The sequence below is a fragment of the Acomys minous genome, assembly GCF_964271855.1.
Source record: "Acomys minous genome assembly, chromosome: 9".
NCBI lineage: Eukaryota > Metazoa > Chordata > Mammalia > Rodentia > Muridae > Acomys > Acomys minous.
This window is the reverse complement of record NC_140490.1, coordinates 67,363,047-67,390,775: the sequence shown is the minus strand read 5'-3', so window position 1 is coordinate 67,390,775 and position 27,729 is coordinate 67,363,047. Positions and strand designations below refer to the sequence as shown.

Sequence of the window (27,729 nt, the reverse complement as noted above, 5' to 3'; positions counted from 1 at the left end):
GTCTGGCAGGTTCCAAATCACTCCAGCCTTCGACAGCAGGGGTGACTGTAGGGGTGAAAGCAGATGTGTTCACAGGCAAATAGGAACCTTCTATTTCCACCGACTTTATAAGCAGGTGCATTTTAAGTGGGCTGTATCCCAGCTAGTAACAAGTGACATTTATCTTGTCCTTGCTCCAAGTGCATCTGCTGTTTTATTTACTTAACCCTTCCAACAACTCTGGAAACTCCATGCTGCTGCTCTTCTTGATAGATGAGGAAACCAAGGCTTGGAATGCTGCACTACCCAGTTGGCAAAGGGGAAGTGGCAAATGCAACACTTGAATGCCTAGTTCCCCACTTCAGGGCTCTGCTACCTTTCTTAGGCGAGCATTGAATTGTGTGTGAATCTTCCATGAGCTACACAAGCCAGTAACAGTTGCCAGGAATCTACAAGGTCCATCTAAGGATAGCTTAAAGTATGCAAGGTACTTCAGATACTTGGAAGGATACTGGACTTGCTCCATCCTGTGGGTTCCTGGAGGTCATCTGGAAGTCCGGTTGGTTAAAACAATCATTACAACTCCTTTTCATCTATTTCTAATTAGTTTTTCCCTACACTGTATTTTGACCGTGTTTTCTCTCTCCCTAACCTCCTCCCAGGTCCTCCCCACCTCCTTACCTACACAACGTTTATGTTCCTTTTTCAAAAAAAAAAAGTCTTTTAATGTTCCTTTCCCTCACCTCACTTTCAAAAGTATTCCACAGAAATGCTAAAACAAAACCAAACCCCAAAATCCAACCATGCCAAAACAAAAGTCCACAAATAAACAGACTGTTTAGTATTGGCCAGCTACTCCTCAGCACAAGTCCCGTTCCTAGAATGAAGTTAACATAGCCAGTAACATTCCATTGAGGAAAACTCATTTTCCCTTTGCTAGCAGGTATCAATTACAGATAGCTTTGTGGTTAGGGATGGGTCCTTGTGTTCTGTTCCCCATCTTAGTGCTGGGACCCTGTCTGGCTTAAACCTATGTAGGCTTATGCATGCTGCCACAGTGTCTATACGTTCATATGGACACAATCCTGTTATTTCTGGCACATACTGTTTCTTTGGAATTATCTACCACTTCCGGCTCTAATAACCTTCCTGTCTCCTCTCCCCTATGGATGCTCGAACCTTGAGGTAAGGAGTTTGATGGAGACAATCTATTTAGGACTGATTGCTCCAAAGCCTCTAAGCTCTGCATAAGTTGTCCAGTAATGGGACTTGGTATTCCTTCCCATCTACTATAAAAAGATGCTTCTCTGACAAGGGCTGAGTGAGGCATTGATTTCTGGGTATAGCAATGTGTTGTTAGGAACCCTTTGATTGCTGTTTTAGGAGACTAATAATAGTAGGTTTCCTCTAGGCTCATGACCTAGCTAGTCTCAGTCTTTTGGACCTTTAACAGTGTCAGGTATGGGTTTCATCTAATGAACTTGGCCTGAAAGCCAGTAAAAAAGAGTGACTGGTTATTCCCATATCACTTGTGCCACTATTGGACCATTATATTTGCCGCTGTAGGTCACAGTCTTTATAGCTGGATTGACACTGATAGCGTGCAGAGTACCTTCAAGTACCATGGATGCTGGCCAGTATGGATAAAGCTTTCAGTTGGGCACCATCTCAAGCATTCTGTTTGATGACATAAGTAAGCTTTGTCTTTAGTAATAGAGCCTCACCGTCAGGTTGTAGAGCATAACCAACAGCCTTGGTATGTGACATCTGGAAGGTCCTATGTGGCCTCTTTGGTCAATGATGCAACAAGATGGCAACCTATTTTTGGACCTTAAGATTTCACTTTGTGACATGTCTAATTAGGGCATTGTCTCCCCCATTATATGGTGACCCCATTTTGGACAAGACACTCTTAGCACAGGCACGAAGACCAATAATGAATAAATTGGACTTAATGAGGCTGAAATGTTTCTGTATGGCAAAGGACACCACGATGTGGGCAAAGCAGCAGCTACAGAATGGGAAAAGGTTTGTATCTATTATACATCAGGTAAAGTGTTAGTTTCTAGAATATATAAGGAGCTATAAATGTTGAACACCAAGAAAACAAATTAGGCACAGCTAAAAATTAGGCACAGAACTAAAGAAAGGGTTATCAAAAGATGAAACACAAGTGGCTGAGAAGCATGTCAAGAAATGTCCAATATCATTAGCCATCAGGGAAATTAAATTAAAGCTATTCTGAGATTTCATCTCACCCTAATCATAAGATAAGTAAAACAAATGACAGCACATGCTGGCAAGGATGCAGAGAAAGGAAAACGCTTGCTGGTGGGATTACGAACTGGGATGGCCACTGTGGAAATCAGTGTGGCGGTACCTCAGGAAGCTGGGATTCCATCTACCTCACTATCCAGCTGTACCACTTTTCAGCATACACCCAAGGGCCTCTACATCCTACTACAGAGACGCTTGCTCATCCATCTTCATCGCTGCTCTCGTCATAACAGTCAGAAATTGGAGACAGCAAAGATGTCCATCAGCTGATGAATGGATGATGAAAATGTGTTACATTCATGCAATGGATTTTTAGTCAGGTGTTAAGACAAAGGAAATGATGAAAATTTCGGGTCAGTGGGGGAACCAGTCTCTTCAACCTGAAGACTTCAAGTGAACACTCATTTTCATTGTCCCGCCCCACCCCCTCCGGCTCAGCAAACTGCCTTTTGTCCTTCTCTTCCTACCGTCCATTCCCTAACTCCTCCACAACTGAACAGAACAGAACCTCATAGCAAGTTTCCTCTAAGCCTGGATCACTGCAGGTTAATGTCTGTTCACATTCAGCATCCCCCGAGGCCTTCCTTGAACTTTAATCAGCCGTGAACCCTATAGGCATCCTCTAATGTGTAGACCCTCTTTTCTGTAGCATCAAGCACACCTGGGATCTCTTTAATGCTCAGGTAAAGCCCGTAGAAGCAGGGCTAAAATTAGGATTTGTCTTTGCTGGTCAGTAATAATGGCCCTGTTTGTGCTTCTACAGCATCACCCAGCATGCCTCTGCTCAGACATCTGCAAAATTCTTCCGGTGGCGATTTCCACTTCTCTAATTCCCATGTTTACTGCTTCTAGCCTGACACAGTGATGGCGGATTGAGGGTTTCATATCCATACTTTTTTTTAAATACTCCCCTTCTTTTCTTTGCTTGTTATTTTAGTTCTTTCACTGAGTGTCTTTGTAATTGCCATTATATCTTATAAACATAAACCTTTATTTCTCACTATAAATATCTAGACAGTAATTGCTATTAACTGAATGTTTATGACCTAACCAAATCAGTATGTTGAAGCCTGTCTTCACTGTGTGGGACTTTTGTGTCAGGGGTCAGGGGTCAGGGTCAGGGTGTATGGATCACGGGGCGAAACCTCATGAGTCAGATTTGTGCCTTTCTGAGGATCTGAAGAAGCCAGAGTTCAAGTTCTTCTCCTTTCCTTTGTTTCCATGGAAACACCATCTATGGACCAAAGAGTGTGTCCTCAGCAGACAGTGGGTCTATAGAAACCATGATCTCGGGCTTTGCAGTGTGTGGGACTCTGAAGACTGGTTTGCTTATGCAAACAAGCTGTGCAGGTTCCAGAATTTGGATCCTGAGGCCCAAGTAACTAAGACAGTTATTCTTGAAATATTTTAAAAGACTTTGTTCTATTTTTAGTTATGTGTGTGTCTGTGTTTCTGTGTATGGATGTGTGCACATGAGTGCAGGTGCCCTTGGGGGACAGAAAAGTTGTGAACCAGCCAGTGATAGTGCTGGGAATGAAACTTGGGTCCTCTGCAAGAGCTGCCTGTGTGGGCTTGCTTGTTTGTCTTTGAGACAGAGGATCTCTGTGTAGCCCTGCTGGACTGGAACTTACCATGTAAACCAAGCTTACATGGTGTTGACCTCTTAGCAGTCACCCTGCCTCTGCCTCTCCGGAGCTGGGCTTACCGGTGTGAAGTACCACAACCAGCACAGTCTTCCAACCCCTTGAGAGAATTCTTCTCAACTCTCCATTAAGTTAGAAGAGGGTGTTAGGATCTTCGCCCTTATCTGCTCCCTTTCTCTTTCAGTTTTCCACATTTTGGTAGCTTTACCTTCAATTTTTTATTGTCACATTGATCTATTGAAATGATTTCATATTCAGAATTTGGATTTGCCTTTGGTTGTGGTCTGATTCTAAAAGCTAAAAGTGAGTAATCAAAGTGTGTGTGCGCTTTTGGTTTTGAATTGTTTGTCTCTGTAGGGCACAGAGTACTTTGCCTCATGAGTCCAATGGTCTCAGCTCATCTTCTATAGAAACAGCTGGTCCAGTTGGGATGCCATTTCCAATGGCTCATTTTTCTATGATTTTATCATTTCTTTCCTCTTGTGGCTCAATCTTGTTTACTATTTACTATTTGGACTGTGATTTCTTGACACCACTTATTTAAAAAGTTTTCTTCCTGCAGTTTTGATTGCTTTCCTCCCCCTTCTTTCTAAGAGTCCCAGGTATTTTCTATATATTTTCTATATAAAAAGCTACCTTCTATATATTATGAAAGCACACTCCTTTTCCTTCCAGTGTGATTTTGTTCACTCTGTAGCTAGCTTGTTGTTCTGTGTGGAAGCTTTTTGGATTCTTCTTATCTTTTGTGTCAGGAATTTCACAAAAGAAATGTGTTTGACTTGAAAATAAAGTCATAGAACCTAATATTTAGTGAGTACATCTGGTAAAAATGCTTCTATATATCACAACCTTCATTTTTTTCTTTTAGTATTTTATCAGTAATTTATCCTCTATTATTTTTTTCTATTATCATTTTCTGCTTTATTGGATATCCTCTATCTGTGTCTATGTACATCTTTACCTTTTGTCTCATGTTTTTATTTGCTTTAGTGAGGGTATTTTACTTTCTAGGAAATCCTTTCAATTTATCCTTTTACTAATTTGCCATTTTAAACCACTTATATTGAGAGTATTCTATTTTTAACTTACTTGTATACTTAGGTTCTTTTGAGTTTCTCTGTGATTTCTGAAGTCCTGCTTCCCGTGGCATTTATTCCCCCCCTCTGGCCTTCTGCACTGCTTCCTGTCAGATACCTGAACATCCTCCTCTCCCGTTTATCAACCTGGAGTTCACCCACTCCCTCACTCAGTGCCTGACTGGCAGGTCTAGCTCTTGCCATTTCTTTTATTGGGATGGAAAGTATAACTGGTTTTTGGATAACGACGACACAGTAGCCAGCAGCCTCCGCTACCCCAGTGTGGTGTGGAGGAGAGCTTGCTTCCAGGACCTCTGTATTTCTGTTCTCATCCTTTGTCTGCTTCATGCTTGTCTATGCACGCTGGGCATTTGCTTTTGAGAGTTCACAGAGCGTCAGTCTTAAGTAGCTGGATCTGTGCGTACAGGCTGACACTGTGGCAGCGCAGCCTCTTTTCCGCTAAGGACCTGGCTGGATCATACTTTATTCAGTTAGGTTTCTTTTAGATCTTGGTTCTGAGCAGTAGAGCTGGTCTTTAATTGCACACACACACACACACACACACACACACACAAATAAACACACACACACACACACAGAGGCAGAAAGAGAGAGTGAGAGAGAGAGAGAGAGAGGGAGGGAGGGAAGGAGGGAAGAGAGAGAAGAGGAGAGGAGAGAAGAGGAGGAGGGGAGAGAGAGAGAGAGAGAGAGAGAGAGAGAGAGAGAGAGAGAGAGAGAGGAGAGACTAACACTTCAGCACTCTACTAATTTCCCCTTTACATCCTGGAGTACAAGGGCAATGCTGGGCTCTCAACAAAAACTCAGTCATTGTTTTAAATGACTCTACAATAGTCCCACAGAACCTTTAGGTATTTATTTTGGGGAATTTCACTGCTCGTTAAGATATAAACTTGGGCACCCAGGCAGCTAATAGTCTAGCTTATGGACAGAAGAGTTGTGTCAAGAAGTCACTGTTTCCTTATTAAGAAGACGTTAGTGTGAACTAGGATGTGCGTGGGTGCGTGCGTGTGTGTTTGAGAGACAGGGAGACAGGCAGAGACCGAGGGTGGGGAAATGAGGGAGAAGAGCGCAAACAATCCACGAAGCAGAAGAGCCTGCCTGCCCAGGCCCAGCCTCAGTGCAGAGCTGACCTGTTCCGATTTGAACTCTGCCTCTGTCATTGGACTGGTTACTTATTTCATTGCTGTGCCCAAACACCTGGCAAGAAGCAGGGGAAGGACAGATGCATTTAGTTGATGTTTGGTTTAATAACGGGCACAGCCTATTATGGCTAGGAAGGCATGGCAACAGAAGCATGAGTGTGCTTGTTATGGGTCTCCAGAGTAGACCCTATGGGGTGAGTACATACATACATACATGAGTTTATTAATCAATTAATATTGAAATATTTACATCTGCTGAATCACACATGAGGGGCCGAGAACCCAGCAGTTGCTTGGTGCCACAAGGCTGGATGCTTTGGCAGTCACTGTCTTGCTATGAAATTGGGGAGGCTCCTGGAGAGCCATCATTCCTTACTGCAGGAGGGAGGGAACACTGGTTCTGATAATAGTGAAAGCAGTAGCTACAACCCCAGCATCAGCATCAGCATCAGCATCAGCATCAGCATCAGCATCAGGAACAGCCACAGCCGCAACAACAGCAGCAGCCGTAGCAGCAGCAGCAGCAGCAGCAATAGTTGCGTGATTAAGCTCTGCTCCAAGGTCAACTGAACAACAGTCAAGTGATGCTTCATCTGCCATACTTAAAAACAAACAAACAAACAAACAAACAAAAAAACCAAAAACCAAAAACCAAAAAACAAAAAAACAAACTGGACTGCTACCAGGAGGTGTCACCTACAGTTGGCATGGGTTATCCCTAATCAATATGGCAATCAGGTGAGTTCTTCAGTTGAGGCTCCTTACTCAGTAATTCTAATTTATAGCAAGTTAAAATTAAAACCAAACATAATAATGAGACATCTGGTTATATTGAGTCTACAATCATGAAGCAGAGAGGACAGGAAGTGTGGCCAGGCTTTAAAACCTTAAGGCTTGTCCCCTAGTGACTACTTTTTCTAGTGAGTTTCCATCTCCCCAAAGGTTCCACATCTTTCTAAAAACAGTGCCACTATCTGGGGACCACATATTCCAATATATGCGTTAGTGTGGGACATTTCATGTCCACACAGCAGTCACTTACAGGTTATCCTTGTTGGAGTTGCCTTCTCTTTGCCGATTTCTTCCTTATGAAATGGACATATGATTATTAGTCCAGACATCATGATTGGGAGCAGTGTCAGGATTAAATGAATGAATGCATATAAACCCCTTCAAAGGTGTTCCTTCCTAGCTCTTGGTATTAGGGCCAGCACTTCCCAGTGTTGCCTTAAGTAAGGAGTTATGTTTCCAGGGAGGGAGAGCTTATTTTTCCCAGAAAAAAATAAGCATTGTGAGTGAAGACTGAGGCTCCAGTGCAGCCACATCTGGAAAGGGGGAAGGGCTGAGTGTGATTTAAAGGCAGGATTCTGGAGCATGGGCCAGAACAATACAGGAGAGGAATTGGGCCAGGCCTCAGTAGGCCGGGATGATCAGTACACAGATAAAGGAGCTATTTACATAGGATGCCAAAGCTATGGGTGGAGGTGTACTGTTAGTGAAGTTAGAACTTATAATCTTTACAAATCTCTGGCATCTTTAAAGCTAGGGGGGAGGGAGGAATCGCCATTTAACTGACAACATAGATATATTGGAAACATTAAGAACATGTGAAAATGTCTCCTTGAAAAAAAGGACCAAGAAAGTTGATGACAGGACTCAGAGTGATTCAGTGAATTACGTGTTTCTTGGGGCTTGGGGTCACTTGCCTAAGGAATCTTGTCCAATGAATGGGAGGGCTAGAAAAGCAGACTTTTCTCCTCATATGAGGTGAGTTTTCTAACCACCTAGGGCTACCATAGGGTGTGAGTTGTGATGAGGCAGGGAAAGCCCAAGCAATGGAGGTGGCTTAGTCAGTAGATCAGTGTTGACCCAAGAGATTCTGCCCAGAGAGCCACATATTTGAAGCCTCTGTTGACCCCAAGATCCCATGCTCATGTGACTTCCAGGCCAGATCTCATTTCCAAGGCTCTTCAGACATAGTCTCAGTGGCTCGTCTCTATCTTCCCTCTATAGGTAAATGTTCATGGAGGTACTACAGTTTCTGAAGTTTGTGTCAAAGGGAAACTGCAGTGTAAAGTCAACCAGGTCCATGGCTCGGAGGCCATCCTTTCTACAATGTAGGCACATGACTAGCTTTAAGATGGCTGTTGGTTTATACCCACTGACAGCATATGGCTTGCATCCCTACCCACTGTAGGGATCACTATAGTCATTGCCCTTCCTGTCCAGTCTTTCCTCTGTGTTGCTCAATGCCTGCCTGGTAGGCTGCATGGCTACGTATTGGCTTCCACTTTCACAGGGCTGGGCCCAAGCAGAGTCTGGGAACGTCAGCTATCTGTTCAAGACGTAACTTCCATCTTATTCATTGTGGCTTCCCCCCCAAATGTTTTCTTTTCTTTTCTTTCTTTCTTTCTTTATTTTATACATTTTTTATTAATTTATTCATATTACATCTCAGTTGTTAGCCCATCCTATGTATCCTCCCATTCCTCCCTTCCTCCCACTTCCCCCCTACTCCCTTCCCCTCCCCTAAGTTTGTGTCTGAGGGGGACCTCCTCCCCCTGAATATGCTCATACGGTATCAAGTGTCTCCTTGGTGACCTATTATCTTTCCTCTGAGTGCCACCAGGCATCTCCATCCAAGGGACATGGTCAAATATGGGGCACCAGAGTTTGTGTGAAAGTTAGATCTCCTTCTCCACTCAACAGTGGAGAATGTCCATCGGCTAGTCTGGGTAGGGGTTCAAGGTTTACTGCCTATTTTTTTCCTTGGCTGTTGCCACAGTTTGCGGAGGACCCCAGGGCCCAGACTCGCTTGTAGTTTTCCAGGACCCGCTGGATCCTTCTATTTCCTCTTTCTCCCAGGCTTCTCACACCTAAAGTTTCAATAGGATGTCCTCCCCTCTTACCCACTATCCTGGTAGGTACAGTTTTTCATGGGGACGTACACCTTCCCCCCAAATGTTTTCTAAGAGATGGAGCTGCTTCTACACTGAAGAAGTCTGAAGTCTCCAAACCCCACCACCTATTATCAGCTTTCATCCCAGAGCCTCACTCTCCATGATTCGCTGGTACCAAGACAGAAGCATGCATAGGAAAGGTGCTCAAGACAGATGTTTGGGGACCTTGTGTATGGCTTCAAAAGAATAAAATTAAAGCAGTACTTCCATGGGAAGGTAGGGAATCTGAGGAAACCAGAAGGAATTCTACAAAACCTGGCAGAGGAGCCTCACTGAGGGTTCTGATTGCCCTGTTATGCTGCAGGGTGCAAAATAAACATCACACACAAAGACCACTAATTGCTTCATTTATTCTTCCACTTAGTCAGGGAAACATCAGAGCTTATTCAGCCTCAGAATGGAAAATTACATGTTGGAGAGAAAAGAGCCACGTAGGGAGGATGACAGTGCAGTTCTAGTCTGGCCCATCCGCATGTTTTATTTACCCTTTACATGAAGTCTATGTATACATATAAAGGCAAAACTCTAAGGGGTGCATTCAGGAGTACCGCAGTTACACTTTCCCCTTTCTTCAGTCTAATCTACATTTGCAGATTAAATGAAAATGCAAGGGCACATCTTGAGGATTTGGGGCTTTGTTTCTCCTGTTAGAAGATTAAAATTCTTTTTAAGGTTAACACCAACATGAGACCTGAGGATAACTTACTCCTCTCTATAGAAGCAAGCCGGCACCATCCAGCCTTCTTAGGTTCAGTATTTATGGTAAATATGGTAAAGTAGGCAGAGTTGGAAACTCCAAGAATCCAGTTCTGAAAAATACCCCAACATGAGACCATCACAAATATCCCCAGAAATGAGACTCAATGACACACGACTGAAAAAAAATGCAGATACTTGAGAAGGGAAGGTTCTTAAACCTTCATATGTAGGAGGGGAAACTGAGGCCTGGGGACCATTTTTTCCTGCAAAGTCACACGACAAAGTTAATGGCAGGAACTTGAATTTTCTAGTGTTTAACTGTTTTCAGATATGACATAAATATATACTCTCAATATTATTATCGTTGCTTTTACCAAGATTCCAAAATTGGCAATTTTACCTCTTTAAGTGAAAAGAAAAAACACCTAGAGAAAGCAAAACGATTTACATAGAACATTTATAAATTCTTATTCATTCTTAGGACTTTTATGCTAAGATAGAGTTAAATTGTCTAACATCCAGACCAAAATCAGGAAACAGCGCTTCTATGAACACACGGTGCTGTCATACACAGACAGGCGTGGAAGGCAGCACCACACGGAAGGATCAGAAAAGCCAGTTAGAGAATGCAGTGGTTGGGCTGGTCTGTACTGCTCAGTGCTTTCAAGTAACACAGAAAATAACACAACATTGATAAACCAGAGAGACTAGCTCCAGAGGGCTGGCAGAACCCATCAGAAGCAGCCATAGATTGACATATGACATCCACTGTCACTTGAACTACACCTCCATGACACCGTGTCCAGCCTCACACAACTTGGGGATGGGTCACTGCCAAATGCACGTCACCTCAAAAACTGGCTACCTTTTTTTTTTTAAACGATGATGCATGTAAATCAGAGAGGGGAGGCCTGAGGTGGCAAATGTTTCAAGTGGCTGACAGAGGCTGCACATTCTGAATTCTGGACAAAGTAACTGGGATCTTGGTGTCTCCTGGGCCTGGAGCTTTAGTGATGGGCTGCGCATGGGCTTTAATGTCTGCTATTCGCTCTTTAAACTTCTGTTGGAGGAACTTTTCTTCTTTGGAATAGCTCTTGGCAAACACGGACATCAGTAGGCACCCAGCCATGGACGTGCCCCCGATGCAGAAGAGCACAGCTCCAGCCAGCTTGCACGTGTCCAGGGCGCCATTGAACTGCACGGCATGTGTGTCGACCACCATGAAATCAGCTTCACCAAAAGCTTCAATCTTCGGGGGCACAAGAAAGCCCACTGCCAGGACAGTTAGTCCAAGAATCACAAAGACAGTGCCTGAGACGAGTCCGACCTAGAGAGGTAAAGACAGAAGCAGGAGAAGTGAGCAGCTGACCCCTTCTGCTGCCACTCAGCCACAAGGGTACCACCCAGACCACCCGTAATCTAGATAAAAACCAGAATCTTACATCTAAAGTGGAAGGGTGGCATTTAATGCCAGCCGGGAAGTGCAGCCCCAAATCTTGGCTGCTTTCTACTTGTACAAGCTGAAGGAACCCAACTTTATTCACATGCTTCACTTGGTGATAAGAAAGAATCTGTCCTGATGCCTAGAGCTGGCCTGACTCTGTTCTCTGAAACTTTGATGTCACCTGAGGTTGCCATCTCCTAGTATGTTACGTCAAGCACAACACATCTCCACGGAGTGTCAACTCAGACAAACTCAACCTGTGACCACCGTGGAAGAAGACAAGACCAACCGCTTCATGATTCTTTCATAGCTTTTACAAAACATGGTCACCATGTAGGCTGCTCTTCCCAGCCAATAGGCCTATTACTCCTTTTTCTACCATGCCCGTTATCTTACTATATAGTCTGCCTCCCTTATAGACAAACTTTATCAGAGAATTGTCTAGCCAATCCAGAGTACACCATTGCTTCTTTAGTCCCTCCAAGAGTTCTCTAAGAAAAGCTACACCTTATAATTCATTCTTTCTCACTCCCTTGTTCGGTGTCTCTGTGGTGTGTATCTTCAATGCAATGAGTAACAAACCCAGCATTCTCAACAGAGAGATGTGGTCCTAAGGATCCGGGAGTCCTTATGAATGCCGATGCCTTCCAAAAGTAAGGACAGAAGGATCCAGTGCTACCAGTTAAAGATGTGGAGTCTCCAGAGGCTCAGTCATAGGCTATAAATAGACCCATTGCAGAGACAGGGCCTGGAGGGCACACAGATGACCCCAGATCCAGTCTCTGTTTCTTTTCATGTGTAGCCAAGTGAGTAGAACTAGTGCAGACACCAACACGTTAGAGCAACACGTGCCTCAAGTCAAGATTTCCTTAAGGGCAACACATTTATGTTAGGCTCTCATTTGTGTAACCAGAGCTCTGGTAAAAGAAACCTCCGTGAGGGAGGATTTGTTTGGGCTCAAGAAGATATGGTCTTATTGTGATGGGGAAGGCATGTCTGGCCCAACTCCATGGCTGTGAAGGTGCAAGAACACCACTTGCTCACACCCCATCTGCTCAGGAAGCAGGAGAAGGGGACTATGGGTGGATGGTCAGTAGAAGAAAGACATGTTCCCTTTGTTGCCTGCTTGCTCCCACTCCCAATGGCAAGTTCACCCATTCTATTACTGAGACATTCACTTGCCTTTCATTAGAACCTATTTATTTGGGATTCCAATGTCGACGAAAGCGAGCAGCTCTCTAGGAATCCTTGGGGCCTCCAGCACCAGACTGAGACTGCTGAGACATCCAGCCTTGTGGACTGAACAACTCCTGAGTCCTTGGCCTTTTGGTCGGGAGACAGCCAGGCTTGGACTCCCCTGATCATAGCCTGTAAGTCACTCCAATACCCCCTATGTATGTATGTATGTATGTATGTATGTATGTATCTACATTCACATATGTATATATTTATGTATACATACATATATGTGCATATATATTACACACACTCGTGCATGTGCGCGCACACACACAATGTTAATTCTGTTAGTTCTGTTTCTTTAGAGAACCCTGATTGATACAGTTAACATTCTTCTCTTTCCCTTTATTGTCATTCTGGGATGTGTCTTGTGGTGATTTGAACCCACACAGGAGGGGTAGGTAGACCCCCCTTGGGCTTGTATCCTGCAGCTTGTGTTGGAATCATAGAAGCAAATAGAATGACAAGCAATGAGAGTCTCCACATTATGACATTGTGAAAATTAAATATGACTGTGCTAAAGGCACTTAGCTTTGTGTTTTGCTATGTAACAAACTATGATGAGTAGCTGTTATGATGGGGGGAAAAGCGCCTTTGGTTAACAGCATTAAAACAGTTACAACATTTGGAATAAAAATCGTTAACACTGGAATAGGGATGAACTAACAAATTTTTAAATGTCTTTTTTCATTTCCTCCCATCCCTAATTGCTTTAAGTTAGAGTAACAAGGTTAGGAAAATAAACAAATATGTAATCCTACTTAAATCCTACTTAAATTTAAAGCATGTGTATTTATCTGTTGAATTTTATAGGCATTGATTGACATTACATCAGGGGTGGCCCAGGCAACATGCTAGATGCAGTACATTTAGTACAACCGCCTATGAGAAGTAAGGACTTTCATAGCCATCATCAGAAACTGCAGCCTATCGTGTGCAAGAAGTGCATTCCAAGCTTCTGTAGTCAATACAATCTGGATCAGTGTGATCCCCTGCTCTTCTTATGCCCATAATACTCTGCCAATTACTATTTTGCATATTTCCTGCCTAGTATTTATTTTAATTTCAAAAGAGTTTTATAGACCATATATGGACACATCCTCTTTAATATAATACAGTGAAGAACGTAAAAGACAAAAAATGTCAGCATGAGACTAAATAAAAACAGAGAAACTATTCTGGGTAAGATGCAAGTGATGTGGAAAAAATTGGGTTGTAAAATCATATTTTGGATTGCTAAAAATGATGGTAAGTAAATTCACCTTCAGAGACTAGCCATTATTTATAACTCTTCAAAAAATGACTCATGTTGGAAAATTCTGGAAGCACAAACTATATTAACTTACATATCCATGGTGACTTGTTTCCCACGTCAGTAAATTACCTCCTTCCTTAAGAACTGGTACTGAACCTCAGACACGGAGAGAGGCAAAGCTGTGTTTGCCTTGGTTTGGCAGTTTCTGTAAAGCCTGGGAGGCAACATCCCATCCTTTCCTGCCGTGCTTCTTCAGAGTCCGTATTGGGGTCCGACTCTGAAAGCACTCTTGACCGGCAAAGCCCAGCCTCTAGCCTACTGAATGCAGGCCACAGTGATCTCAGCACAGCCTGCTTCTCAGCTGAGCAGAGCACGACACAAAATCTACTCTTAGAGCATCGCTCACAAGCGAACAGCAAACCAAGGCTTCCACATGGAGGAAGTGCTGGTCATTGTCAGAACTGAAGCCTGACTAGGCAGGGAACCTCCTTCCTCCCTCATCTCCATTAGAGTCTCAGAGGAAGGGGGAGGAGACAGTCATCATTGGCTGTCAGCAATCAACGCATGCGTGCCATGGAGTCTCCAAACAGTGGGTAGGGAGGGGGGAATTGCAAACCTGAGAAGGCATGAAGAGGTCATGAGTGAATCATGACGCAACTGCTTCTTACAGTCACATGAAGACCACGAAGGGGAGGACAGGTGGAATGTATAGCCTGATCCTAATATCATGTTGGAATTCTGGGAGAAATTTAAAATTGGGGGTGACTCCATCAGGCGACATGTGAACTGTATCCGAACATAGTTGTGAGCTGAAGCAGTCTTAGATCCTGGAGACAAATCAGTAAAAAAGCATAGCCACACAAAGGTCGTTTAAGGAGAGAGAGAGAGAGAGAGAGAGAGAGAGAGAGAGAGAGAGAGAGAGAGAGAGAGAGAGAGAGAGAGAGAGAGAGAGAGAGAGAGAGAGAGAGAGAGAGCGCGAGCGCACTGTAGGACTGTTCAGTGCCATGTGCATGGGAGGGCTGGAATGCTGCTGGAGTGGTCCCATCCAGGTCCCAAGAGCATTCTAGGGCGATGGGGTGGTGGAGCCGATACTAGAGGCGAGTTTGCAAGACCTCAGTAGGTGATGGTAGACTTCCAACATCTAGGCTATGACTCCTGATGTCTGCCTGAGTTCTGCAGAGCACGTGTGAAACCCGTTCCCTGATGCAGCAAAGGAGAGTTGGCTAGAGAGGCAACCTTGGGTTCCAGAAATCAGCCAAAAATTGCTGTTAATTTGACCAACATCTCCTTCCTTGTTCCCTAGTGTGCTGGTGAGGTCTGAATTCACAGTGTGTGCCAAGCTGGTAGACAGAGCCAGCAGACAGCCTCTGTGGCACAGCTGTTCTGTGATGGAGGAGGCAATAATGACCGCTGGAGGCCAGAAGCTGCTGGGCACGGAGGAGGAGAAGGCTGCATGGAGCGAATGTGAAAGAGCCATCTGGGATAGAAATCTTTCAAATTTCATAGGGAGTTAGAACTGGCTTTTGGTCCTTCCCCGTTCCCGAGGACGACTGTTGCTTTCTCTGTAAGCCCTGTTGCCTTCTTTGACCCCACACAGTACGATTGGTACCCCTCCAGCAGAGTAATGGACTTACCCATCAGCCCTTGCACTTCACAGACATTATCCCCTCTGGCATACAAGCAAATGCAGTAGCTTCTATATTTAATAATTATGTTCCCATGTTCACTGCTTGGCGTCATTCTTGACCTTGAAATCCAACCTTAGTCCTCTCTGATGCCTGGAAACTGTATTCTCCTAGTTATTAAAATTCCGGAGTCACAAGGACTATCATATACATTGGAAGTTTGTGTTCACCCTGGATTATGAGACACTCGTCAAGTCTAAATATTATCTTTTTTTCCTCCCCATAATCACTACACTGTGAGGACATGGAGAAATTTCTATTGTACCCAAAGCCTTCTGTGAGCCTCTGAATGCATTCCCAGCTCACCTCTGACCCTTCTCTCTAGACCTATAAACACCCCTGCCATGCTGTTCGCTCTCTTTGGGTCCCTGCTGTCTCCTATGCTCTTCCACCCCTCCACATTTGCAATGCGCTTCGTTCTACCATGTGCCTTGCTCCTGCAGATGCACAGGGACTCTCTGCTGGGAGCAACTTCTCCAGGCTGCACAAGATACACACTGTTTCATGCTTCCCAAGTCTGTGTTCTCAATATGTGCCTTGAATACTTTGATAGGAGCAGTTGGCATGCTGGATTGTAATAATATGTGTCCATATCTACTTCCTCCATTTAACTGTGAATTGCTATATCTCATTCAGAGACAAGAATAGATCCTATGTACTCTATCGCATTTTCCATGTGGTCTAGAGTCTGGACATTACTTGTGTAAGATAGAAGGGAAAATATTAAAATCCTGATAGAGTTGGGCATTTACTGTGAATTCTTTATTTTCAGAGTTTTATAGTGTTTAATGGATTCGCGGTTCCCAAATCACACACCAGTGCTTTGGAAGTACCCAGACGTTTAATTGTTCTTTATGTCAGTGGCATTTAAAGATATTGGGAAAGTAAATATAGTCCACTCAGTTGTATACATACATATATATGTATGGAGAGGAAGAGAGGAGGGGACAGACAAGGTGGGAAGGAAGGAGGAGAGAGTGGAGACAGAAAGCAGAGAGGAGGGAGGAAATCATCTGTGTAAGATGTGCCTGGCTCGAGTGTGCATTTCATTGATCCAGGCCAATAGGGATTCATCTGAGCTGAGATTTCTACAGAACAAAGATATGGACTTGTCTAACTCAAACGTATATTCTGTGACAACAGTACAGTTTTGAATGAACACAAGCCTTGGGCCATCCACATTAATGGCTAGGTTCCCTAATATTCACCAGATTTCCAGTTTGATTTCCACTTCAGAACTCTGTACTCTAATTGGAATGAAGTAATGGTTGCTAACACAGCCAAAACTTATTGACTGTTGTCTTAAGCACTTTTTAAATACCATCTCAAGCCTCATGCTATTTACATGGTAAGTGAAATGTCACTAACCAGTGTTACAGAGCTATGAAATGCAAGAGCTCAGGTTTGGGTTTATATGGCCTATGACAAGAATCTATGCTCATATTCAGTAGGCAGAAGTCTTGCGACATCTAGAAACACATTTCCATTTAAGTCACTACCTGGGTAAAAACTGTGGGATCTTTCAGAATAAGCACAGAATCTTGGAGCCAGACAAGCCCCCAGGCATCCTCTGAGGGGGGGACTCTTCTCAGTGTCCTCTCCTAAAAGTTTCCCCATTTCTTAAGTACTGGGGCACTCAGGCACCCTTGTCTGTGTCCATTGCCTTTTCCCAGGTTGACTCGGCTGGCACCTCCTGTCCATTCTATCTCTGAATGACCTCAGTTCATGCGCCGAGGCAGACAACGGGAATGGCCACTAGCGAGCTGTCTCTATTGGTGTAGTAGTTGCCTTCTGCGAGCCAACGTCACACTCGTGGGTTCCGCCTGTCCCACGCCTTGGCTGGAGAGCTCCATCTAAGCAGGTCGCTGCATCATCCAGGACACAAGCTCAGGCTGAGGGCCTGAAATCTTGCTTGATGGCTTCTTCTCATTAGCATATTTTGACGGCCTGGCCCTCAAACTTTATGCTAAGCTAGACCATTGACCCCCACCCAACCTAAGCTACCACTGTCTCTTGCTGTGTTCGTCCTCTGATGACTTATTTTCTGCTCAGCAGCCAGAAAGATCTTGATAAAATACTCATCACTCTGACTTCCTCAGAAGGATTTCCCTATTTCTCGAGATAAAAGCCCATGTCTTTGCCATTGTCTACAAAACCCCACAGAAACCCTCTGTGCTGTTGTTTTTCTGAATCCATCTCCTTCCCCATTATGACTCCCCTTTTAGACTGGTCTTTGTTTCTCTTCCAGGGGCTTTGGGATGGCTGTTCTCAGCTCTAACTGCCATCCAGCTTGAGCACATTCTTGTCCGTTTGCTCAGATTTCACCTCCATCCCCGCTCCTCAGTGTTTCTCATCACTGTACCCCTGTGCCCGTTCTCATTACCTTCTTCCTCTTATGTGTTTAGCTGTAGTCACTTGAGGTGCTCTTAGGGCCTTTATGCAGCTACACTAGCATTCATCTCTCTCTTCTTCCTGACTACAGATGCACAGGACTAGCTGCCTTGGGTTCCTGCTAACTGGGGCAGATCGTAATCTCCACACAAGTAGGAAAAGTTTTGTTTCTTGTTCATCATTTTCAGAACTTCAATGCCATCATTATACAGATGCCATCAGTGTTAAGCATCTCTTGAGATACGGCATGCATGCACTAATGAGGTACCTTAGAGAGCCCTGTGGTCCCCTATATGATGAGGACTGAGCTCATGTTATGACTACAGGGCCATGTTTCAGCATTAATGCTTTCTCAACACCTAATGATTTCTTTTAGTAACTATTTCTAAGGTCCTAGATGATACAGAGTTAGTTCCTTCTCTTAAACACTGAAAAAACACTTAAAAGAAGCAAGTGAAGGGCTGGGGAGGGATTTACTTTGGTGTACAGTTTGAGGGAACACAATTGATCCACCATGGCTGGGGAAGGCTTGGCTCCTGACTGCAGCATCAGGGCCTTGCTCCCTCTGGACAGTCAGGAAGCACAGCGCACATAAGAAGTCAGGAAACAGTGTAAATCTCAAGGCCCACCCTCTAGGGACCCACTTAACCCAGCTAATCCCTGCCTCTTAAAAGTTTCACCATTGTTCAAAATAGCACCAGCAGCTAGGAACCAAATGTTAGGACACAGGAACCTGTAGGGAAAGTCACACATTTAAACTACAATAGATACCTATCCAGGCCATAAGGGAGGCCGAAAGAACACACTGCCCTTCATATGAGTCCTTCACAGTTAATGAGTGAAGTAGCAAGCTAATGACTAGCAAGACTACTAAGTGCTGGGCCTCTGAACCCTATAGTCAAGTAATTATGGTGCATTTAGAGGCTTTCTTTGATCCAAACTTTATAATCTCTTTCCCAAAGGAAGAACAATGCATTTAATTTCACCAGGATTGAGGCGTGCACAGAGAACCACTCAGTTCCCTGTAGCTCTTGTATTTTCCACATCATATATATATATTCCCCATTGCTCCTTTCCTCACCTTCCAGAATACCGAGCTCCACCTGTTAGGCGATCTCTGGATCTGGAAATCATCCTCATACTCCCAGATGGAGGCAGTGCAGTCCTCATAAAACTGATGCAGGTAGGACCGAACTCCATAGCGCTGGTACCCACCCTCAGTGTCAGCCTGGGCTTGCTTGGACCCACAGGTATTGCTGCAAGAAGTCATCTTCCCAGCTGGAATGACAGCATCCACAGAAATCAGCCCCATGGGCTAGTTCTTGGACTTCAGGATCAAAAGACATATTAAAGGCAAGGACTAGGCTGGTTCATGCCAGACCAGGCTATTAAAACAATTCTCTTTTCTTAAGGGAAACGGTACTTTTAAATAGCCACCTACCTTATCATCCACTCTTTTCTTCTGTTGACTGTAAAATCACCCCCCCTCTCACACCAGTAGTCCGTGCCTAGGATTTGTTCTCCACAAACAAAGGAGAAACCACAGCTTCAGTCATTTAAATTATATATAAAATATAAGCGCAAGGCACATAGGAAGTGGCTGACAAAGAGATCTGATAACAGACCTTTTAATGTAAGAAATTTGTGGACACTCTCACTGGCCATGGGTGGAATTTGCCTTGGGTTGTTCTGGGTTTTTAAGCATGTTCCTTTCCAGGATGCGTACAGTATTCCTCTTAGCAGTTTCCGTGTTTGCGTTCAGAGCTCACGTAGCATGCTCTGATATTTTAAGTGACCGCTAAGTCATATGAAGTCTTTGTTAGAAAGCTGAGGAGTGACTTACATGGGCTGTTAATTACAAGTGTCTGGGCTATTACTTTACATCTCACTAGTTCTAGGGCCATGTGTTTTTGTCCTTTGTGGAAGTATCTGTCCACGTGGGTGTGACAATTTAATGCAGACAATAGACCCTTTTTTTTAAAAACTATTTCCTCCCAAGTGTCTAGTATAAATGAGACTTAAGAGAATGAAATAAAACTTGTTGTGGGTAAGCTGGCTAGGGAGCCACATTTGCAAGATGGGAATTTGAGGTTGGTTTGTTCCATCTGTTACTCTTGGAGACAGCAGTTTCTATAGATTTGATTAATAATTCATGTTATTTTTTAAAAAATAAAACTTTATTGAATATGTTTGGGTGTTTTGTCTACATGTAAGTCTGTCTACCTTTTGTATGTCTGGTACCTGCTGAGACCAGAAGAGGGTGTCGGATCCCCTAGAACTGGAGCTCTAGGTGGTTAGGAGGCATCGTGTGGGTGCTGGGAATTGAACTGCGGACCTGTAGAAGAGCAGCCAGTACCTTAAGCACTAAGCCCAATGTTTTTGTTTATTATCTTTAGTAAGGAATTACTGAGGGGGTTAATAGCTTTGGTGGGTGAGGAACATCTCCGTTCTGTGTTCTTTGGTTTTCCTGATCTCTGTATAAGCGGTTAAGTGTTTAGCTAAATATGGGAAATACTTGGTAGTTTTCAGTTTCGTTTTGTAGATTGTTTCCTTTGTTTGGACATTGACCGTATATGACAAAGTGAGACCCAAAGTTATTTTCTCATTGGGAAAATATTTTCCTGGGAAAGTCCTGGACTGTGCTATAAGATAGGCCATGAAAAATGCATTAGTGTTCTAATAGTCTGTCAAGGAACCAGCTAGTAATGTCTACAGGACAAAAAGTATTCTCTATAGTTCTATCAGCTAGTAATGTCTCAGGACGAAAATGTTCTCTATAGTTCATCAGACTTTTTAGTTTGGTTGGGTAGTGTGATTGCCAACTTTAAAGAGTTTAGAGTCATCAAAACAGACTCCTAAGTGTGCCCATGTAGGGCTTTCTAGATTAGGTTAATTAAATTGGGAAGAATTACTGTAAAGGCAGGTAGTGCTACTCCATGGGCTGAAGATCTGACCTGAATAATGGGCTGAGCACCAGCATTTATCTCTCCTTCCTGAACATGCATGTAATGTGACCAGCTGCCTCCAGTTCCTGCTGACACAATGGGCTAAAATAAGCCCTTAATTGCATAGGTTGCTTTTGTCAGTGTCTTGTCCCCACAAATCATAAAGGAACCAATAGAGACAGGTGGCAGTGCAGGTTGGGAACAGTCCTACAGGAACAAAGCAAACCCACAGGAGTACTTCCTTTTAACTACTACGGCTACAAATGGATTTCATCAGGGAATGTAGTCAAAATTGGGAAAGTATGCTGTTGGTGACAGAAAAATGGCATAAGTGGGTGGTGTCCTCGCCAACTTGCCTCATCTTTCTATATGCTGGCCGGCAGTATGCTTAACACCTGTGCACTTTCTGTTCAGGAACAGCTACCTATAAAAAATCCCTCAGGAGAACATGTCAGGAGAGGTAAATGTAAGCATTAAGAAAACCCCAACTTTTAGACATTCAGAGGGGTTTTGTTTCATGACTAGTCAAGGTTTTCAAAAGCATTTTCTTTGACTACAGCAAAGCCTGATGGATCAAAAGAATGGTACCTAATTCTTATAGCTTAAGTGCTTGGTGACCTCTCCAGGGCCTTCTGTTTAACGCATAAACAATAGATAGGATTAGGAAAAAAACACCGATTACCAGTGACACATAAGTAGAATAATTTTAGAGCTGCCTCCTTTAAAGACATTCTAATAAAAAATTTTAGGCAACTGGAGGTGGTGTTGGTATTACTAACTCTGCTTTGTCATTGAGGAAACTGAGGTATGGAAAAATGATCTTGCTAAAGGTTGCACTGTGAGTCAGGCAGGAGACAAAAGATGACGGTTACAACAATGTGCAAGAGCTTGGTCTGAATCATGGGCCCGGAGTCAGAAGCCACTCACCTAGATGCTTTATATAATCTTCGGGTGTCCTGCAGAGCACCAGACTCTTTAATTCCAAGAAAGAACAAAACCAGGTATAGGAGGAATGAAAACGCCTTCTCTAGCAACAAGAGGAGCTGCTCCCCTCAGTTTCTGAAGTTCCCCTTCTTACGACTCAGCTCTGATGCTGAGAGGTCCCTGAAACTCATCATGTTCACCCTCAACCCAGCTGACTTCCAGCATACTTTGTAATATTAGTTAAACTTTGCTAATAACACAATTGTACAAAAACAAAAAAGCCGGTATTGGGATGGGGTTGTGGGGCGGGGGGCGGGAGGGGGGGAAGCAGGTGGACAAAGAGTCATGAAGCAAACATTTTGACCCTGAGCCTGCATTCTACTCCTAAAGATCAACCCTGACGAGCCTTGCTTCAGCTTCCAAAAGCGCAGGCATGGCCTTTGTCATGCTAGCCACACAGAACGGAAAACGGACCCAGGCCCTTGTTTCTGGTCATGAGATCACACAGTAGTGTATTAACTTCTCTGGGCTGTGCTTTCATCATACACTAAGAAGGTTTGGCCTGACTAAGGTTTTATTTCCAGATGTGTGTGTTTTTTTTCCCTAGGAGTTGTTGGCTACACATCTTCAGAATGAGTCATTTACTTTCTGGTGGGCAAATGGATGAGCTTATTGATTCCCCACTTCCTCATGGACTGTCAGTCCCAAACATGCCCTTCATTCCAGTGTGTATGAAGCTTAGATTGAGTGCTTACAGACTGTTTGTTTAACACACTACACCAGTATCATATATGCTGCCTTCAGTAGTAGCCCCTGATGCGGGCGGGGGGGGGGTGTGCCTGAGAAGATTCGCCCACCTTTCTCAAGATACAATTATTTGAGACTGATCTCTAGAGGACAATGACCACTTTGAAAATGAGTTTTAAAACCTACCATAGTAGAGTGAAGATATGGGGACCTAAGAACCTCAGTAGAGTTACAGAACTCAAAGAGAAGTTAGTAAGTCAGAAACTAGCTGTCTCCAGATAAAGTGTTATAGTTATTTGGAATCCACTCTGTTGACTGACACCTGCGGCATTAGACAAAGGATACATAAAGTTGTGTCATAAAGTGATTTTAAAGCTGGACAATTTTTAAATAATTTGCAATAAGCTATGATGGATACTGGAACATAGGGCTGGGCAAAGGCCTTTGAACTTGAATCAGTACTCCCTTACTGAGCAAGGCTTTGTTACTGTGTATTAAATATCTGTATCAGCAGTCACCAAAACAGTACTGTCAACACTATTAATGGCTGTTGTTATGGATAGATCTAACCAGGCTCCTTGATTTAGAGAAAGCTTTAAAATTCAGGAGGTAGGTACAAGCATAGAACCAGAGAAGAGAACTTTCTAGAATTATATGTAAATGAGATACTGTTGGTATATAACTTGTGAATACTCTAGTGGAGTCTCTTTGTGTGTGTGTGTGTGTGTGTGTGTGTGTGTGTGTGTGTGTGTGTAGGGAGGGCAATGTCTCTAGTCCAGGACAGCATTGTAGCCGAGACTAGAATTAAGTTTTTGACCCTCTTGCTTCCATGTCAGGAATTACAGGGATTACAGGCTGGGATTACAGGTATGCACTCACCACCATGCCCGGTTTGTGTAGGACTGGGTGTCATACCAGGGCCTTGTGCGTGGGAAGTAGACATTTTACCAACTGAGTTAATACCTTCAGTCTGGAGTCATGACAGAATCCAAACATCTGCGTGGGGCTGTTTGCTCACCTATGAAGAGGGATTTGTTTGTATTCTCCCTGAAGGACGTTGTAGATACTGACAAATGAGGGCTATCCACAGCTTGCTTCTTCCTATTATTTGTCTTCAGCAAACTAGCTTTCCTGTGTAACACGGACAGTAGGTGAGAGCACAAACACTGAGTACCACCCCCCTGCATGGAAAGACAGACCAGCACGGGCAGTGTTGTGAGTGTGTGGAAGAGTGTACAGTGTTATCTATGGTTGAGAATTTTAATTTTGAACTGTAGGTATGCAGTTATCCTCATTTTATTTTCAAAGTGATCACAGTCATGGGGATAGAAATAAGTCTTTGTGCCTCCTGCAACTCTGAGGACATCGCAAGCATAATACTGTTTATCTTCATGGCCTTCTTGAGAGAAGGGAGGCAGCAAATTGTGACACAAAGTGGATGAATATTTTCCCATGGCTCTGTGTGTGAGTCACTTGTGGGCTAGGCTCAGGCCCTGTTCTTCTTATTCGCTTTGAAATAACTCTCAATTTTTTATACTGTTTTTTCTTCCTCAAAATGATCCTGATCTAATGAGAATGGTATTTCCATTACAGCCACTTTCCACAGGGCCAGTGCTATGAGACACAAGGTATAGAAAGAGGCCATTGAAACCATTTATCCAGAACCAAACCCAAAAGGTCATTTCCCTTAAAAGACTCGATGCGATTCATAGTGCACACAGGAAGGCATGAGAGCCAGCTAAGGGCTGTGCCACTTTGAAATCCAGGGTTCTTGAATTTCACCAGCACAATCATAAACCTTGAAATGTGTTTCTACCAATGGATCAGTTCAGAGATTTTTTTTTTTTTGCAATAATCACAGAGATCACAGCTGGGTGTAATGGGGGTATTTTTATGCCCTCTATGCCAGTGCATTGGCAGTCATTTTTATAATTTAGAAAAGAGGGATAATAGCGTATAATTATTTTATTCATTATTAGTTGCCTGAATATTTCAAGCAATGGTTATCTGTCTCTACTTATCCATCTATCTATCACTTTCTATCTTCTATATTCCATCTGCCCATTGGCTATCTATCATCTATCAATTCATCTATCTACTCATATCTATTATCTTCTATCCATTTACATTTGTCTATTTAGCTATATCCATTTATCTATCTGTCATCTATCTATCTATCTATCTATCTATCTATCTATCTATTTATATCTTCTGTCTTCTAGCCATCTACCATCGTCTATGTCTCTATATGTCTGTCTGTCTGTCTATCTATCTATCTATCTATCTACACATATATATTAATAAGCTGTATAAATTCAAAACCAAAATAAGCACCCTTATTCTTTCTTTAAACTTCTTCATTATCTGCATTCACACATGACAAAATCAGACTCTTACCTTCAGTGTTCTCCTTGTTCTCTGCCTGTTTATTCTTTGATCTTTCTTTTTAGAAGTTCATTCTTCAATTCTATTTAATAAAAGAAAACAATAACTCTGCAGATATGACACAGATCTAAAAAATATTTTTTACAAGCCACTCATAAAAACTATTGACCAAGACCTTTTTGTGAAGGAGCAAAGTTGGCTTTTCTTGAATTAAAAAAAAAACATAAGAAAAAAAGCAAACAAAAACAAACTTAGAAGTCTAACATGTTTAAAACTTTCTAATGGCTTCTTGGGATAATTTTTGGAGTGACTGAAGTGACGTGAACCCAAGGGCTTTGTGAGCCTCAGCATGTAGGTGCTGTTTTTATTTTTGCACCATTGTTTTCCTGAAGTTGCTAACATTAACTTGACTGCTCTGCTTATATCTCACATATTCTTATTTTTTAATCCCACATATTCTGAGTGAAAGATGATATCTTGTTTCCTAGGCATCTCAAAAAACTGCTCTGCAAAACAAATGATCTTTACAATCCTTTTGTCTTCAGACAAGCTTACACATCACATCCTCAGAAAATCTCTTTGGACAATTTATTCATTGTGTTTAGTTAACTTCCGCATCCGTTCTTTTCCTATCACGATCAGTTTATTCTCTAGCTGCTCAAGAGAAGCAGGTGGCCATGCAAAATTCAATTAGGAGACTGCTGCTAGCCACTGAGCTATTGGCTTCCTGCGTTACTCTAGTCTTGTCAAAAACAAACAAACAAACAAACAAACAAACAAACCCTGAGGACCGTATCATCCAAAAGGCCTTTAAGAATCCTGTTAAACAGACACCCCTGTGAGGCTGTAGAAGATTGGGGAGGAGAGAGTAAACCCAGAAAGGACCTTACAAACTGTCTTCAGCATTTCTATGGTCAGCCTATAATGCAGAATGGCTGCCCCATCTTCAAGACCCATTTCCTTGCTCCTAAGTTTGCGTAGTGTATGAGGTAACATTAGAATCTAGGAATCGAATTAGCGAAAGAAATCGAGCCAGGCAAAAGCTACTACCTCACTACCTTCTTCTGTCTCCTAGATTCTCCTGTTCTCTCTCTCTCTCTCTCTCTCTCTCTCTCTCTCTCTTTCTCCATCTCTCTGTTTCTCTCTGTGTCTCTGTCTCTATCTGTTTCTATCTGTCTGTCTGTCTCTGTCTCTGTGTGCCTGTCTGTGTGTCTATCAGTGTGTCTGTCTGTGTTTCTGTGTGTGTGTGTGTGTGTGTGTGTGTGTGTGTGTGTGTCTGTCTGTCTGTCTGTCTGTCTGTCTCTCTCTCTCTCTCTCTCTCTCTCTCTCTCTCTCTCTCTCTCTCTCTCAGGAGTATCCTTTCTTTTCACAAGCCACCTTTTTTGTGTCTGAAGAAACTGATGGCAGAGCTCTTCCACCAAGGCGCTGGCCTGTCTGGAGCCCTGAAAGCTCTCCAAGGTCCTGAAAACATTGGCGCCACAGAGCCAGGAACCAATTAAGCCTGCTCTCGCTATTTCAACTCCAGCTGGTGTGTGAGGTAGCCAGCCTTGGTCTGACCTCCACCCTTGTGTCCCTATCTAAAAACAAAAAGCAGTCGGTCCAAAAATCATGTCAAAGCATCTTTTGACATGGCCAAAGAGTGAGGAGGGCCGGTGGTGGTGATTTTGGCAGAGAAGGGGGTCAAGTGAACCTGGAAGGGAAACCTAAGGCAAATTCTAAATACATCTGCTTTAGCCTCACTGAAAATACAACTTTTCTGGTCTTACAGGAAGCAAACTCTTTTAAGTTTTAGCTGTGCAACCCCCAAATTCTTACATAACATAGACCACAAACCTCCAAAGCCTGAAGTTGGTTGTCATATATTGCTACGTTTTTGTGAAATTTAATATGCATGATTTTTTTTTTTTTATGAACAAGAAGGAGGAAGAGAGGAGCAGGAGTGGGGTGGGGTGGAGGGAGAGAGACTGATGGAGGTTTGTGTGCGAGGAGGGCGGGAGGAAAGAGAAAGGGAGGAGAGCAAGGTGAAGACAGCCCCAGAACAGCCCTCAGCCCTCCTGCGGTGTTACCTGTCCCTCCAATCCCCGACCCGTGGAGCAAGTGCAGCCGACCTAGCCGCAGATCTCTCGCTGGGGTCCCATCGTCGCCGCTGCCGCCGCCGCCGCCGCCGCCGCCGCCGTAGCCACTCCCGCCTCTTCAGGCTCAGCGGCGTGTGATTGACAGCTGGAGGCCCACGTGCCCGCGCAGCCCAGGCGCGCGCAGCCACGAGTAGGGACCGGGTCCGCGCAACTCGGGCAGGCGGCCGGTGGGAAGGGCCGCCCTGGAGCACCGCCCCTTCCTGCCAGTGGTAGCTCCTTGTCCCCACCCTGGCTGTGTGGCTCTCCCGTCTTGTTCACTGTTTATTTTACCTCTGCTTTCCTTTTCTGGCTTATTCTGTCTCAAAAGACTTTTTTCCTCCAAGGACTAGGGGTTGAATTCTGAGCCATGAGCTAGCGCTCTACTATTGAGACATATCTCAGCCCTCATGGTATTTTTCTTTTGAAACGGAGGGTCTCGAAAGTTGTATAGGCTGGCCTCGAACCCGCTTAAGCCCAGGCGGACCTTCAACTTTAGACCTTCCTACTCTAACATAGTTGAGATGACAACTAGATTTTTAAAAAGTAAACAGAGCTAGGGGTGGTGGTGCACACCTTTAATTTCAGCACGTGAAAGGTAGAGGCAGGAGAATCTCTGTGATTGAGGCTAGCCTGGTGAGTTTCAGGATTGCCAGAAGAGAATGTGTCACAAATAAACCAATAATAATAATAACAACAACAACAACAACAACAACAACAACAACAACAACATATTTACCCAGTACCTGATTTGCTAGGCATTGCTTTACCCACACTATGTGTTCAACATTTATGTAAGAAATCTT

General features: G+C 43.6%; 1 protein-coding gene across 1 annotated transcript; it reads right to left on the bottom strand.

The window, feature by feature from the left end:
• Nucleotides 1-9,428: 9,428 nt before the first annotated feature.
• On the bottom strand, nucleotides 9,429-27,082 carry NRSN1 (neurensin 1). Its single transcript, XM_084794072.1, has 4 exons — nucleotides 26,879-27,082; nucleotides 24,825-24,894; nucleotides 18,893-19,089; nucleotides 9,429-11,124 (listed from the first exon to the last, which is right to left on the bottom strand). Exons 3-4 carry the CDS (start codon nucleotides 19,079-19,081, stop codon nucleotides 10,726-10,728), a joined length of 588 nt encoding a protein of 195 aa, XP_084650198.1. The 5' UTR covers nucleotides 19,082-19,089; nucleotides 24,825-24,894; nucleotides 26,879-27,082; the 3' UTR covers nucleotides 9,429-10,725.
• Nucleotides 27,083-27,729: the final 647 nt, after the last annotated feature.